Source organism: Blennius ocellaris (genome assembly GCF_963422515.1).
Source record: "Blennius ocellaris genome assembly, chromosome: 9".
In the NCBI taxonomy this organism is placed as follows: Eukaryota; Metazoa; Chordata; class Actinopteri; order Blenniiformes; family Blenniidae; genus Blennius; species Blennius ocellaris.
The window spans coordinates 13,832,230-13,848,884 of NC_137658.1; the positions used below are offsets into that span (position 1 = coordinate 13,832,230).

General features: G+C 39.9%; 1 protein-coding gene across 1 annotated transcript; it reads left to right on the plus strand.

Moving 5' to 3' along the window:
* Window positions 1-4,274: 4,274 nt before the first annotated feature.
* adrb2a (adrenoceptor beta 2, surface a) lies at window positions 4,275-5,531 on the plus strand (the record flags this gene model as incomplete). Its single annotated transcript, XM_080502612.1, has 1 exon — window positions 4,275-5,531. One exon carries the CDS (start codon window positions 4,275-4,277, stop codon window positions 5,529-5,531), a length of 1,257 nt encoding a protein of 418 aa, XP_080358738.1.
* Window positions 5,532-16,655: the final 11,124 nt, after the last annotated feature.

The window sequence follows — 16,655 nt, forward strand, 5'->3', positions numbered from 1 at the left end:
TTGTATACGCAGTCGGTAGCTGCTTAGTCCATACATGGTCTGGCCCATTCAAAATATACAAAATAGTTTTGTCTTGGTGTTTCTATTTATCTGAACCAAATGTAATACTGGCTTGGACACTTTCCACTTGCAACAGCACTCTATGGAAGTGCATGGAATTTTCATGGAAGTGCAAAGAGTGTTGAACTTCTGGTCTTTCATGGCCGTACACCCAGTTGTTGTTGGGTGGAACTCGACCACAGATCCCCGGGGGCCTTTACCACAGAACCAATTAGTGGTCTGTGCTTTGGATTAATCCCAAGGGGAATGTCTTCGTTCCATTGAATTAAGTAGGGGCATAATTGACCTGGACAATAATTCTTGGAATCTGACATAGATTGAAAGGATTAAATGTGACAGAACAGTCTGAGAATTTTTTTTCTTCTCCATGATCGCAGCTATGCAGAAAATCAGTGTCCATTTTTAAATTACTTCCTTTGGAGTCCTCAGGAAAATATAAATACGGGGATCAATTTAAATCAGATAGGTATAGTATCAACTGTCTCCTTTCATTTGTATTATTTGCAATGAATTACATATAATAGCAGTCAAGCAATTTGTCATTCAGAGAACAAGTGAATATGAGAATTTAGGCTCTCTCATTTCCTCCTATATTCATGAAATCTTTTCCCAGAGGAACAATGGCTCCAGGTATTGTTCCTCGCAGATTACAGGGAAAATGTAGTGGAAGGAGGTGGGAGAGGCTGCTCAGGTCATCGGGTCAACATCACAACTTTCTATGAAGAACAAAAAAAAAAGTTGGGAGCCGGGCGAGGAGGGGAGATAGATTTATTGCGACAGTGTTTGACTAAACAGAGCAAAGTGTAAGATCTGAGTGTTGACAGTATCTGAGACAGTAAAAAGAAAAAAAAAAAGGTTATCCAAATGTGAAAACAGCAATGCCTGGGATGGACAGGATACAGGAAGACAGATGTCACAGACTGAGGAAACTGGTAATGATTAATTGAACGTACAGACTTGCACTTTCCAAAACAGGACGCTGGACAGAAATTATACATTTGAATAGCTCTTGCCAAATACATTTCTGAAAAAGAAGAGTAAATCAAACTGAAAAGGAGCATGTGTAGTAGCTGAGATGTATGCCAAGAGCACAAAATACAGGAGCTTATGGCTTGAAGCCAACACTCCCGGACAACACTGAATGTATTCATCATATGAAACACAATGAAGTATATGTTTGGATCAAAATGCTATGTTTTTAAATGGTGTTTTATGAAAAATACAAACACATGCCAAATTCCCTTCAGATGGCAACAACAGGACAACAAAGACAGCATTCAAGGTCTGTGGAGTTGAATATGCCCACAGTGCTACTGTAAGCGCCGTAAGATGCTGATAACCTCCTGATGACATACTGATTTATCAGCAGTGAAGCTGAAAATGCTGGGTTTGTCCCGTATGTTGTATAAGAGATGAGACCAAGAAGTTCTCTTAAAATCACGAGTACATGCAATTGAGTCATTCGTGTTCTCAGATTAGTTCATGACATTAGATAAAAATTTTTACTGATTGATGCTAGAGGGGAGGTTAGAAAATATTTAGAATAGAAAAGCTCTGAGCAGTATATTCCCTATTTCAGAGCAATACAGCGTTGAATGCGGCTTTTGAGCTTACTTGGACACAAGTGGCAATTTCAGCAAAAGAGGATGGGTCAAAAGGTGACCATGAATATTTATGTTCACAGAAACCTGCCAATACAATAGACGTTGTCATTGAACAATGTGCTAAACAACATGAAAGGTCACTGAAATCAATAGAAATCCTCCTGTAAGTATCATAAATACTTATAACACATTTTGTAGTAATCTCTCCGATAGGTTAAAATTGTACCCACAGTCATGGAGAGGTGGTATTCGACTTTGGCTGTCAGACGATATTACCAGCAAAGAATTTCATGGAGAGAAATCTATAACATCTGTATCAATATCGAGTTGTGAGATCATATGGATTTACTGGTTGGATTTGTTCTTGTGTCACAAGTCATATGGACTTTGTAAGAGCTCATTGTAGTGAACATGGAAGAGCCTGTGGCGTCTGCATTCGTTGAAGATCAGTGCTCTGGAAACTATCATCCCTTCCCTCAGTGAGCTTAGCATAGATCTTCACACACAAGTACTCCTGCAAGCACCCACAGAGGACCGAAATCCACCGGCCTGAAGGGCCTGTTTATAATCCATTGGTCATCATAATGAATGTGTTATTCAGAAAGCCTGATTTGACCTGCCTCTGGGCTTTATTCCACTGAAACAGCCATGACGTGGAGTTAAAATAAGAAAACGACAACAGAATGATTACACAATGAGGGTATGGATGAAAATGTGCTCATCCTCTGATGCATCAAAGTCTGAAAGAACATTGATAGGTTTTCTGCAACAGCATGAATGTAACATGGACTAAAAGTAACTCGTTTTAAACAAATGATAAACAACATATCTACAATATATGCATTTGGCTTTTACTGACTTGTGCAAATGGTGAAATATGCATTTTTATAGCAGGTTATCTTTAAATTGAGAAGGAGAATATCTCATTTTGTGTGGGTTGCCTTTATTTGTGTAGAGTTTGCACTTTGCCCATGTGCATGTGTGTTTTCTACAGGTACTGCTGTCTACATTCATGCATTATGAGGTTAATCAGTGACTCTAAATGACCAAATGTGATTGTGAGTGCGTGACTCTGTTGTCACCATGTATTTGGCCTGAGATGGGCTCCTGACGTGGTCAGGCTACACCCTGCCTTCACCCATAGATCAGCCCTATGACTCTTTGTTGGATGAAGCTGTACAGATGATGAGCGGATGGACACGCATAATGCAAAGCATTTAGACGGGAGAAGTCCTCATGACAAGCAGGGGCAGAGGCAGAAACCACAGAAACACAAACATCGCACAATGGTTTATTTGTTTCTGTTTTTTCTGCCTTTGTCACCCTTTAGTGAATCAATCTTTGTTCTTCCTCAGAGCTTTAGCTCATTTATCACTGATTAAGTGGATTGTGTGCAACAGGTTGGACTATAATTCATAGAAATACACAAACTTTGATGACCGTAAAAGCATAAAACAAGCAAGCCCTTTTTAATGTATTTTATCATGCAGCTTGTAGAGCAATTGTGCTGAATTCTCCCTGTTTGAGTTATTTAACTATAATACACCATCACATCCTCCTTTCTTGTGCAGCAACTCTTCCTTTATGTATTGAAACCTGCACACACATTTCTCATGAGTGAAATTGAAAGTATCTACAATGATTCAGGCACTCTTGTTTTCAGTGTCCACTCTGCACACTTTTTATCATTTTTATGTAAAGCAAGTAAAACTTTATCACGCCTACCCTCCAAGGTTTTGTCAGGACAAAAACGAAGTGATAAGAGTCAAACCTCACTATGAATTATAGTTCACACACCATGGCTGGTTTAACTTGTCAGCTGGATAAATTCAGAATACAACCTTACCAGAAAAAAAGTCACCTGTTTGTAATGTGATCCAGAGTAACAGGTAGGAGCTGTAAATAGTTCCTTCTCCCGGCCTGAACTGGACGAGTTGGTGGATTTTTTTGAGTTCACTTATAATGCAATAAACTGTAATTGAGCAGAATTGTATAACGATAAAAAAGTAGAACTGAATGAGAAGGCTTTCCTTTGCAGCGTCTCTGCAGCCTTGCAGCACTGACTGCAGGGACAATGTGTTCAAACTCTGGAGAGCTCTCAGCACCCTTCGCAGACGGGCCGTCTGATTGGCTGTGGACCGGCCGTGATGTCATCACTGCTTCTATAAGGGCTCTGACAAATAGCCTGGGAGACACATTAGGAGAAACACAGCTCAACTGAAGGGCTGAGTGAATGAGACACACAGAGATCCAGGGAAACACAAAGTAGAGAAAAGGACATGTGATACTCAATACTTTGTGGGGATTATCTCAACACTGAATTTTTTTTTTTTAAACTTTGTATGGGAGGCAGGAAAAAAGAGGACTACCTGTTGGAGGTTTGTACTTTTATTCTTTGAAATACGACTGGCTTGTAGCTGTAATGCGTGTTGCAGTCTATTGAATGTAATTGATTAGTTCTGTGAGGTTGTTGATATGAATGTTTTAGTTTTCCTTTTTGGCATTGCATGTTTTAACTGCATTTGTTTTCTTCAAAATACTTTAAAAAAATAGAAGACAGTTTCTCTCTTTAAGTTTAGTTAAACATTTTTGTTTGTGTGTTCTTTTCAGATGGGAAGTACAACCCCCCCTACGTTCCTCAATGTGAGTGCAGAGATAATCAACTCGTCATCCCACCCTTCTAAGAATGAGGAGGGCTACAGCGAGGTGACAATGATCCTGCTGGGCATGATCATGTCCTTGCTGGTCCTCTGCATCGTGTTTGGAAACATCCTGGTCATAATGGCGATTGCTCGATTTCAGCGTCTCCAAAACGTCACCAACTGCTTCATCACATCCCTGGCCTGTGCCGACCTGGTCATGGGTCTCATTGTGGTTCCCTTTGGTGCCTGTTACATTATCTTCAAGACGTGGCACTTTGGTAGCTTCTGGTGTGAGTTCTGGACAGCGACGGATGTCCTCTGTGTGACGGCAAGTATTGAGACACTGTGTGTCATAGCCATCGACCGTTATTTGGCCATCACCTCTCCGTTTCGTTACCAGTCCATGCTGACCAAGTGCAAAGCTCGCATTGTCGTGGTACTAGTGTGGGTGATTGCTGCCTTAATATCGTTCCTGCCCATCCACATGAAGTGGTGGATATCTGACGATAAAGAAGCTAAAGAGTGCATCGAGAACAGTAACTGCTGCGAGTTTTACACCAACATGGCCTATGCCATCACCTCCTCTATCATCTCCTTCTACATCCCCTTGATTATTATGGTTTTTGTCTATAGCCGTGTTTTCCAAGAGGCCAAGCGTCAACTGAAGAAGATCGACCAAAGCGTTGGACGTTTCCACAATAGCGAAAACAGTAACTTAAAAACTCTGGAAGCCAACAACGGGCGTGGCCAAAAAAAGGCAAAGTTTTGCTTACGGGAGCACAAAGCTCTCAAGACATTGGGTATCATCATGGGCATCTTCACTCTGTCCTGGCTCCCTTTCTTCCTGCTCAATGTCGTGGTGGCTATATGGAAGGTGGAGGGAATCGACCTCACCTTCAGGATACTCAACTGGATAGGTTATGCAAATTCTGCCTTCAACCCGCTCATTTACTGCCGAAGTCCTGAATTCAGGTATGCCTTCAAGGAAATCCTCTGCATGAAGAGGAACCGTCTCAGCAACTCAGGACCGGTGAATGGATACATCTACAGCAGGCACAGCTGGCAGAGTGAGCAGCAGGGGAGGAGTAAAGGCAGCACAGAAGACAGCGATGCCAATGAGGGCTGTCCGGGGAAGGGGGCCGGAGTCTGTGCTGTTGAGGACAGAGCAGTGGACCCGAATGGGAACTGCCGAAAAAGCCTGTCGACCGCCACGACTGCCCTGTAAACTTGGAGCTAGGAGATCAAGATGTGTTTACGTTTCTTTCATAAACTCTTTTTTTCCAATTGACTGATGAAGGTAAGGCCAGTTAAAGTCACTGGCAACAGTCTCTGGAGACTGCTTTAAAGAACCTTTAATATGCTCAACAGGGGAAAGTACTTTTTCCTCTTCAAACACAGTGGCTAAAACACTCCAGACAGTATGCTTTTACTTTTGTTAGATTTGATCACAGTGGTTTTATATCTACCTCATTATATGTTTTCAACATCTGTATCTTACATGACTGTCTTTCACATTAACTGTGAGCAGAGTAAAACTAGGGCAGCATCTCAGATGTATATTTAGTCAACCAACTAGTCTGTGGATTATATGATCATCTAGTGTCCACTGCATTTGTGGGCATGTTGTTCATCTCCTGATTTTTGGAGAAAGAGCCCACTTTTCTATTACCATAACATTTTAATTTTTAAATTTCAAAAGTAAATGTTGGAGGTTGTTAGTTCCATTTTACAGTGCCAATTTTTCATGAATAGTTAGATATTTCCATCGGTGAAGGTGCAGGGAGGGGAGCAGTGGGATACATTTTTGGTGCTTCATTTGAAATAATGCATTCCAAATCAATCAAGATTATAGTCTGACATTTTCTAATTTGTGTTTCCTTGATTGTCTGGGGCTGATGACAAGCAACAGGTGTGACAAAACCTGCCCTTTTCTTTTACTTTCTCACACACGCACTGCTCAGCAATGTGGTGGGGGTGGTGGGGCCCACCCCTCCTGACTCAAACATTTTACAGGTCTTAGAATTTCTGTTGCAAGCAGATTGCTGCAGAGATGCGAACGTTCACAGTAATCATCATTTGTGGTGCAGGCTGAGAAATGCTCAGTGCCATCCTCATGTGTGGAAACTTGCATTTCTGTGTACAAATTGAATTTTTCTATCTTTTTGCTGTTTTTTTCTTGTTCTTTTTTCTTTTTAAAACTCTAAAATCTGTTAAAATATTTCATTTATTGTTGACCTTTACAACTGTGATTATACATATATATATATATATTTTTTTTTTTAAGTCTGGTGCAGCCCAAACCAATTATATTCTGCTGAACCACTGATTCTAGGACGTTCTACAGTTGTTAAACAAGTGTAACGAAACCTATTAGTCCTTTGTATTTGTGCCTACTATGGGACACTTGCTCCTTTTGTTGCACAAGCCCTGTTTGTTTATTAAATGTTGTGGTTGCTGTGTTTCAGCATGTACAGTGTTTACTGAAACCCGAGAAGCTGTTTCCTTAGTCATGGCACCAGGGTACAAACCACACAAAATAATAATAAACAGTGCATCAAAATAGCCAAGTGATAACAAAGTTCCAGGACCCAGACGTGCTGGTGGTGGCGGCGACGCTGGTCAATAAACAGAGATAAGGAAAACAGCCCATAGTTCTGGATGGTGCATTGTCACAACTCTCTGACATTTCCCAGAGTTTCATCTGTGTACAACATGGATGTCTGTGTCTCAGCAGGCAAAACCTGTCCCAGCACTTCCAGCTGTTTCATTCCATCTCACTCAGATGGTTCTTGATGTGCAGCCTTGAGCGGAGGAAACACTCCAACCAGCTGGGCCCAGCCCGCAATATAAATACACCCAAGCTGTTAATGGGAAAATCTGATGATAACACCATGACAGCAATTACTATAATCTAAATCTTTCAACTTGTAGGGTGTGTGTGATGAGAGCCAGACAACCTGAAACACACCCCTCTTTCATTTTTTTTTTTTTTTTACAAATGCAAACATTAATTGAAGATGCATGCTGCGCATGCAGGACTCTGCTTGGTGAATTGCTCCAGTTTTCCTACACTAGTGTAGAGCGCGATAGGAACCGAATGTGGTGAGAGATGTGACCTCTTGCTCTCCCCCGTCAGCTTGGCAGGTTGGCTCTGATCAAAGTGACAGCACGCTAAATGTAGCTCCTGGAGACCGGAAGAGTGGTGGTGGGGGGTGTTGGGGATCAGAGATCCGCTGTCAGTCTAAATCGGTGTGAGTGACCTGTGTTTTGGTGCATGTTGCACTGCCTTTGCGTGGAAGGGAGGTCAGCTGACATCATCTAAACTGTGAACTTTGTTCCCTCAGAGGAATCTCCACGTACTGCGTGGCTCCGTTCAGTTGTCACAGACCTTAGGAATAGACGCAAATATGGTGTCATCATACGTCACAGTGTGCCATGTGAAAAACAAGCTTTCCACTATGTTGTTTTTGTTATGTTTTTCTTTTTTTTTAAGGACTTACAGCAAAGTAAATGCAGGGGTTGAATGTCATAATATTTTCCAGTATTTTATTTTCTTCATTTCATCATTTTCACTGTACAGTACATGCAAAGCACAAAACAGATCAAGTTTTTGATATGTTGTATTTATTCACTCACAATTACCTGAAGCATTGGCACTTAATGTATGAGCCTGTTGGTTAAAAAAACAAAACAAAAAAAAAGAAACAAAAAACAATGCCTGTCTTTAAAACGTGTTGTTTTTCAAAGCACTGTGCAAGTGATTGTTTGCATGTTTACTTTGTATGTGTGGTGATGTGTTGGTGGACTTTTGTGCCATTTCCTTTTCAAAGTGATCGGTTTTTAGCCCGGGTGGAGAAGGTTGTGAACTGTACGTACACACTGCTCCCTCCTGGCAGTGGCTTATCCTTGCACCTCGGCTGTCTCGAGGAATTATTGGGGGTTACTGTTTTATCGATACGGCTGTATAATGAGGAATGCAGCTCATGCTTTCACCTCCCGAATGCTGGAGGACACATCACTGTTATGTGAAATGGGTCTTGAATGATTAGCCGAAACACTATGACATTCCACGCACAGCTTATGGATTGAAACCATACACGGTGCTTACTGATGCATTCAATGAACATTCAGTTCTCGCACATAGTGCAGCCGCTGATTTTACTCGATTTATCCATGGGTGTGGTTACACTCACGCAGCTACAACAAAACTTAAAGGGTTCTAAAGTGCGGGGCCGGAGTCTCTTGGGGGCCATCAGACAGCGAAGGTCTTTCCATGTTTTTGTAAAGAAATCATAATGTGAAATAATTGAAGGCAAGATCTGTTAATTATTTCATTGGTTAACTCATTGCAAGTCTACTGAATAGCCATTGTAACTTGTGGCTGAAGATCTGAAGGGGAACCTCCCACACTTTAAAAACCCCAGCCTCCCAAGATTATTAACTTCGTGGTGTGCTTATAATGACACGTGTAAAAGGATACATTGCACGTTGTGGATGGATGCATTTTTAACACAATCGAAGCGTCGGTGGACTCATCCTAACACTGTGCTCACTGATTCACTAGCGCTGAATGAATTTCGCCTGAATGAACTTATGATTCGAATATGGTCATTTGCTAACTTAAAGGTAGCACTGTACGGCACTTTTGTGAAACATTGGTAGATATTTTAAAAAGCATTTAGTTCACAAGCTCGCAACACTTTTGCCTCTTCATCTGTGTCAAATCTGAGAAACAAATGTGAGCTAATGTGAATTTTCTAGGAAATTCAAATTTTGCTTCATAACATAGCCTGTCATATGTGAACTTTTCCTTTTTTTTCGTGACCTGAGTGAAAAATAAAAAAATCACTCAGAATAAATGTTTACTAAATGTTCACATGCTATTTTCGCACAAGTTATTGAAGGTAATGAAGCCTGTTGCAAAATGTGGTGTTTTGTGGTATTTATTTAATAAATGGAAAAAAAGAAAGTGTACTTGATGTAAGATTTACATTGGAATAAATTATGTAAGTGTCACATGTAATGCTCTCATTGATGTCTTCTTTGTGGTGAAAGTAAGGAATAGAGTCAAACTCCTCAACTCAAAGAAACTGGAGAATACTGCAAGTTGTCATCGGATAATCTGATGAACAAGGGGGAGATCAGAATACTCAGAAAATGGTTCAACTCCCCTTTTAAACACTATATGTCTGAGTAATGCTTTGTAGATTAGACAGAGCCCCCAATTCTTCTCCAGGCATCCCAAAAGGGGAGGACAGTCGAGATATAAGCCATAAAAATGTCTTGGCATGTGGCCAGTGTAAAGCGTTTGTGTTTATCAATCAAAACAATGTCTTCAGCTTTTGAATGAAGTTTATTAACATTGACGGTTGTCACACAAATTCAGATGCATGGAAAAAGCAGTGTGAAACCAATGTTGGGTTTACACATTTAGTGCAAAAGATGCACTGTGGAACTATTGTTAGTGTGATTTACATGTTACACATATTATCATTCTGCACTGAGGAGGCACTATTGCTAATTTTGATTTTGTGACTCCCTGGTGAGCCTTTTTAAGCTGTCTTACCTCCTACAGTACAAGCCCAGAGAGAACTTCATGCAGCATTAGCTTCTGAGTCTGTAGGTTGCAACCTCTGTCCACACAGGACATATTACGGGGTATTTCCCTGCTGCGTGGGTGGTCTTGGATTACATATGAGTAGAGGCTAACCTTTGGAAGTCTGCTTCTGAGGTGGAATAATCCAACAAAAACACCCTGTCGACTGCATAGGGAAAATAACAAAAAAAAAATTTCATAAAAATATGATTTGTCTCACAATATTTTTAAGGTGCTGATTTTATTACAAGTTAATAATAATGTCGAGACAGTCATGACAAGGTGCAGTCTTCTTCAATACTGCTTTATCCAGCTCAATGTCACAGGATCGTGGACAAAGGGTGAAGGCAGAGAACACAATGGACAAGTTGATTGTACAAATGCAGGGAAGTCCCACACTCATATTAACATAGATGTGCAATTTAGGGCAACCATTTAGCATCAAATGCTGGTTTTTACACTGTAGAAGAAAAGCTAAGTACATGCAAACACCCTGAAGCCCAACATATTTCTACTGGGGGCTCCCCGGGCGATATCTGCGTTCTCCAATCTGCCTCTGAGAAGCCACCAGACATGTTTCAGATGCTTCAGCACACCTGCTGCAAATGGATGAGTCTCCAGGCCATCTGAACCGTGTCTGGCTGCTGGCTTCTCAGAGGCAGCGTTGGGAAGCGGTGTACTATGTGAAAACACAATGTTCAGGAACATAAACACTGCAGTGTGAGTAAAACTATGAACAGAGTTACATTTCAAAGAAAAATGAGTCTAATCAATCTAAAACATTTTCCCTCATAGCTGAAATACTGCACTGAAAAAAACAAAACACAAAACACAAAGAGGTTTCTCATGAACCTCTCCAGGGGGCTGACTTGCTCAGTGTTTCCGCATGATGTCATGTACAGAAGAATCAAATACATATTAGAGACTCATTTATATGATGATTATTCTATTATAAGAGAGATGGTATCACAGCTGGATCTGTGACTAATAATCTATGAAGCAATTCATTTCTTCGAGGGGGCCACAATAACGACTACTGTGGAAGATCAAGTAATAAATTGTACTAAGTTCAGCTAAATATGAAAATATCTCTTCATCAAAGGGATGTATTTATATAGTTATGGTGAGCTGCTGCTTCTGGCTGCTCCACATCACTACTGTTCTTCCATTTATTTTCTGTTTTCACTGATAATGGTGATTTCCATTGTAAGTTTTCAACACAGTGTAAATGTCCAAAGTTACACCTACGAGCAGTGGAAAAAAACCAAGTGGTCACATTGAAAATGAAAGTGTAGCAGTTGCTTCACTTAGAAGTATCCCTTAGAAGTTTAGATGATTTCAAGGAAAATTCTGAGAGATTTTCATAATCCTCACATAATCTGCTCAGAAATTTCATGTTTAACACATCTATTAAATCATATTCTTCCTGACATCATCAACTTATTGATTTACATTTAGCAGGGATGTAAATAAATGAATTAGTGATTCAACAGTTACTTCAACCGATAAAAGATTAAAATGCAATGGCGGTTTTTCCTGTGCTTTATGTACAACCAACCAATAAGGACGTATCTGCCATGCTGCTCTAATTTTATCTAGAAAAACTGGTTTGTGTTGAATAGGAGTCGAAGGCTGATTTGTCTCAGGGGCTCATTGTGATTTTGAAATGTGACACTGTTCAAACTGTGCACTGACAAAGGAACCAATTAAAGAGGAGGCCAGAGCACAGCAATTACGCAATTAAACAAAGCCCAAACTCTGAGTTACTTTGACCACTGGTCCTTTCCAGATCTGCACAAACACCATTGGCTGTCCACCAACACATTCTTGTCTCTATTCTGTAAAAAAGTGTGGTTGCTCTGGCATCTTCAGCCTCAACGGACCCACTTTTGCGCCATTATTCCGTAATCCTTTAAAGCTCAAGTTTTCTCCCTGCAACCTCAGTTGAAGTCAGCTCCAATGCCCCGTGTCTTTGACGGCTTTAGACGTGCACCGAGGCCAACCCACCAAGATGCCTGCAGACATAAAACTCTGGGATCAGCCAGAGTTTCTTTCATTCCTCAAAGAAAAGCTGCAGGAAACCATGACATTTCTTTCCACATATTAACACCTTTCATGTTGTCTCAAGCACAGCAAAAAGCAAAAATGAGGGAAAACTGTTGTGTTTGTTATGCTGATTACAGCAGTGACATAACGTATGCAATTTGCTGCTTATGTGACTGAAACATTGGCTCAGATGGATCAATATGTTCCCTGGCAATGGAGATTACCGTGACCAAGGCACCACAAGGTCTGCCGCCCCATCACTCCCAAGAGTCTTACGAGCATGTGTCCGTGTGTGTACGTGCATTTACGTGCCCATCTCAGATCTTTTTTTTTTTTTTTCTGCTGACAAACTAACTTCACCTGACCTGAGGTTATTCAAGCAAATGATCTCTTTTCGATGCCAAAGTAAATGCAATGAAAGAAGTCTTTAAAACTTTACTACTCAAGCTTGAAAATGTGTTCACTCCAACCACAAACTGAGTGCATCCTTCCTGTTGGTGCACATATTCATGATTAAATCAAAGCAACTTGCACCATTTTGTTCTTCCTGACTCGACTGGATTCACTTCACCTTGCTCTGCTCAAAATTTTGATTTGTATTTTCAGTGATCCGTACAGTTATGCAATGAAGTCAGGAAGTCCCATGTAAATAATATGTGGACAATGAAAAATTTCATCTGGATTCTAATTGGGCCCGTACAATAAATACAAAAAAATACAATAAATGATGAACTTAACAATTTACACACGCTTTTACAAATGTTGCCTATAATCTGTACCATGTCTCCTTGGTTATTGGAATGGACTGGCTTTAATTTAAGGAGAGATGTCTTTGTTATTCTAAGGGAGTCTTTATTTTTGCCATGTGTCTTGCCTGTTTCGTTTATTCAAAATTGTAAAAATGATCACAAAAGGCCCATTTTGTATTTCCTCCTTGAATGCATGTCATTTATTATTGGCACTGTTTCAGAAAGGAGCAAATGTGTGGGTAAAACGCCAGCCTCATGCATGGGATACTGTTATTTTCTCATGAGCCTATGTGGGCTCAAAATACAGTGGAGGGGAATAAGTTTGACCGTTTATGTTCTTATCTTGAATCTTGAAGTTGATTACTGCTGACATCCATGTTTCCAGACTCCCATATTAAAACAAAAGAGACTTTTTTCACTGCAAACTTTAATGCTCAAATAAATAGATCTGTATTCATGTAGCATCTGCTATAGGTCACTTGGCAAATAATAACACATCCATAAGGCAGAAGTGACATTATTGATCCCAGTGGAGGATATTGGGGTCAGGGGTTAATAACATAATGAATGATGCCTCTGGAGCACATCCGAATGGATGTGAAGGGACAGCAGGACATTATCCGTTGTTTCCTCTCACTGGAAAGTGGAACAGAAAGATTCATCCCAGCCATGAGCCAATATGTTTACTGCTCTCCATTCAGAGTCAGAAATGATTGGTTTGATAAAACTCATACCCAAATCAACTCAAAAATGTGTAACGTAAAGAATATCTTTGATTTCTGTTGTAAAACTGAAAAAGTAGATTGTTTTCCTCTCCCTCTCTCACCATTTATTATTCCCTTTAATTGTTGCTATTATGTTTTATATTTATTTTTGCCATCCTCAGTAAATACTAGATCACACACATATTTCGGGTTTCAACCTTGACTGTTTAATGTCTTGGATATTCCTTCATGTCTGTAACTTTCCTTTCATATCAGCTGCAATGACCAAACAGTAAGGATAACACACAGACGCTGGCAGTGCACTTGTGAATAGTGTGTATGTCTGAGCAGATCCTTCCAGAACAGACAAGTTCCAGTTGTTTGTGGTCTCCATGATGAATAATGTGCTCTGGCTATAGATTAAAGGAAGTCCAGACAGTTTTCCTAACCAAGTGTATGGGTGGTCACATAATAACTTAACTGCTCGCGGTCAGCAGTGGCTGGTGCACAACCCAGTTTCAAGTGAATTACACTCACATAAGAAAAAAACCACATTTATCACTGTTTTCTGGGACTAAAGACACTTTATCAGCAGAAAATGGGTCTGTTTTTTTTTCTTTTTTGATTTACACGATTTAGCACAAAACAAACAGAAACTTTCTTAAGGTTGCTAAACACCCATAACAGAGATGTTATGGGTGTTAAACATACAGCCTGCGGACACAAAACTGATGACACTGCAAAGTGTCAAGATCAATTTAATAAAAGTATCTGGGGATTCTAAGTTAATCACTAGGGATCGCACCGAGCGACAAGCATGACACGACATAGAGGCACAATGTGAGAGATCAGTAACAGAATGAAAGTTAGCAACCTTTTTGCACGCAATAGAAATAAATCTTTATTGTTACTATGCAGTCAAGCGTTTGTACTATACTACATTGAAATTCATCCAGCACATGCAATTGTCAACAATGAGCACATACAGTTCACCTAACATATCAAATATGTCAAATATGCCATATATATCAAATAAGCAATTGTCAAAAATAAACATTGTCGAAGCAACATTGCCATAAAAACCACATTCTGAATTTTATATATATATATATGTCAAATATGTCAAATATATATATATATGTATAACTTATATTGATTGGTGTGTTAGGCTAAATTAAAGCTTATGTCACTCTTGACACAAACACATATGTTAATACCATATGTGTAAAATAACATGATCTGGTAATTCAAGGTGCATGCAGCCAGCTGCGGCTAATAGTATGGGAAAGTATTTGTCTTATTTTTTATTGAGAAGCAATTCTTCATTTATTTTGGGTATGTATGACTCTTCCAATGCTTTTTTTTCTGAAAATATGGCCATCGCTGAGTTGGAAATTCCAGAATGTAGTTGTACATCTTCACACTGAAAGAAAAGAAAATATCGAAATGTTTTTGTTATCTGAAGGATATTATGCGCCACTGTACTGTTTCAGCCCACATGAGAATTGGGACGTTATGTTCGAGAATACTGAAACGGGCCACGTTCCCAAAAGGAACCTGCAAAACAGTGTTGGGATGGCAAAAAAGATAAATGCATACATTCACAGGTAAAGATAAACAGAATACAGGCTGTTAGCAGATGCAAGTGCACCCAAAAAAGTTACGATTTTTTAGTTTTTAAACAAATTAATCACAGAAAGTCTGCACAGTTGTAACTTATGGACCTTTCGCCACTTTATTCACGTCTGGGAAATTGTTGTTACTCCTTTTATGGCTCTACATGGGTGCAAACTGAGCAGCCATTACAATGGCAACATATAATAAGTGTCTTCTTCAGTGCACAAGCATAAAATTAAACATGCTGTGTCTGAATATATTGTTGTTCCTACCTCACTGTGAAAGATTATTGCACAAGTTAAATAAAAATGAAGCCATTTGAAGTGAGTCATTGCGGAGACTTTATGTTTTCACAGGTGTTGTGTCGCAAGTCTAATATTTACAGTACAAGCGGATGCGGTGAGAGGCGGATTTGCAAAACTGGATCCACGTGTAAAATCAGTTTGACATTCCCAACTTATAGCTAACTTGAGCAAACCCTGAAATCTAAAGCATGAAGCAGGATAGATGATTAGCCTGAACAAGATCAGCAACCATGTGAACAAGCTCGAGCCCTCAATTCGAGAAAATTTCCATAATTCATTGAAACAGCATTTTAACAACAACAGCAATAAGACCTTAAATTGTTGATTCTGGAAAATAAAGTCCTACGAAATACTTACAAAAAATTAGGTGATTAATGTAAGAAACAAAACCAAAAAATTAAAAGAAAAAAAAAAACCTCACTATTTTGTTTCATATGAATGCAAGCAATTACTTTTTGTTTTGTCCCCTCTTTTCTTGCTGCTGTTTGTGTCGGACACATTGAGATAATCTCAATACGGTTGCAGTGGGCAATAACGGCAATTATAATGTGTCTGAACACTGAATGCTTTTCCCCTTCTTTCTTCATGGTCTATCATCACACCAAGTAACAGTCATAATTGGTCTCACAATAATCAATTTGACTCTGAGTCAATTCGAGTGTATTGTATTCTTCATAGCAACCAATTGCCTTTGTAAAATGCCCCTCTGGCTTTCTTTGTGAAGTCAAAGCAGTGCCTTATGCAACGCTGCAGTACAGTTCTGCAGGTACGTTGCACAGTGAGGTGCCATTTGAGCCGCAGGGAGTAACTTCTGAGGAATGCATTTATCAAGCAGCAGTCTCACTGCTGCAAAGCAATCAGAAATCCCAGTAAAATGGAAAACTAACATTAGCCACACACCTCTTTATTATCACATGTCAGAGGAAGGCTCTACTGCAGTGTTTATTATACATATGAGCACAGCGTGTTGGAATTAAGGCGATCACTCACTGGTAAATGGGTGTAAATGGATCTCATCCCCAAAGACTTAATCTCCTGAAGTAGCTGCAAAATGTACTGGTTCTAAATCATATAAAATGGGAGGAGGGCGAGGGACTCACATTTTTGTGGAGTCTTAACATGAGTGGGAAGTCCCGGGCTTGACCCGTCGCAGTCGGACTTGTTAGGCCTTGTCACAGTCCATCTTTAAAGGCTAGAGCTTCATCCCTTTGACACTCTGGCAACCTCCCACAAGCATTTCCTGACATGCTGGTGTGCGAAAAAGAGGTTTGTCAAGTTGGATGCCTAATATGGTACTGCAAATACAGATAAGCAAGGCTAACAGGGGTGGCT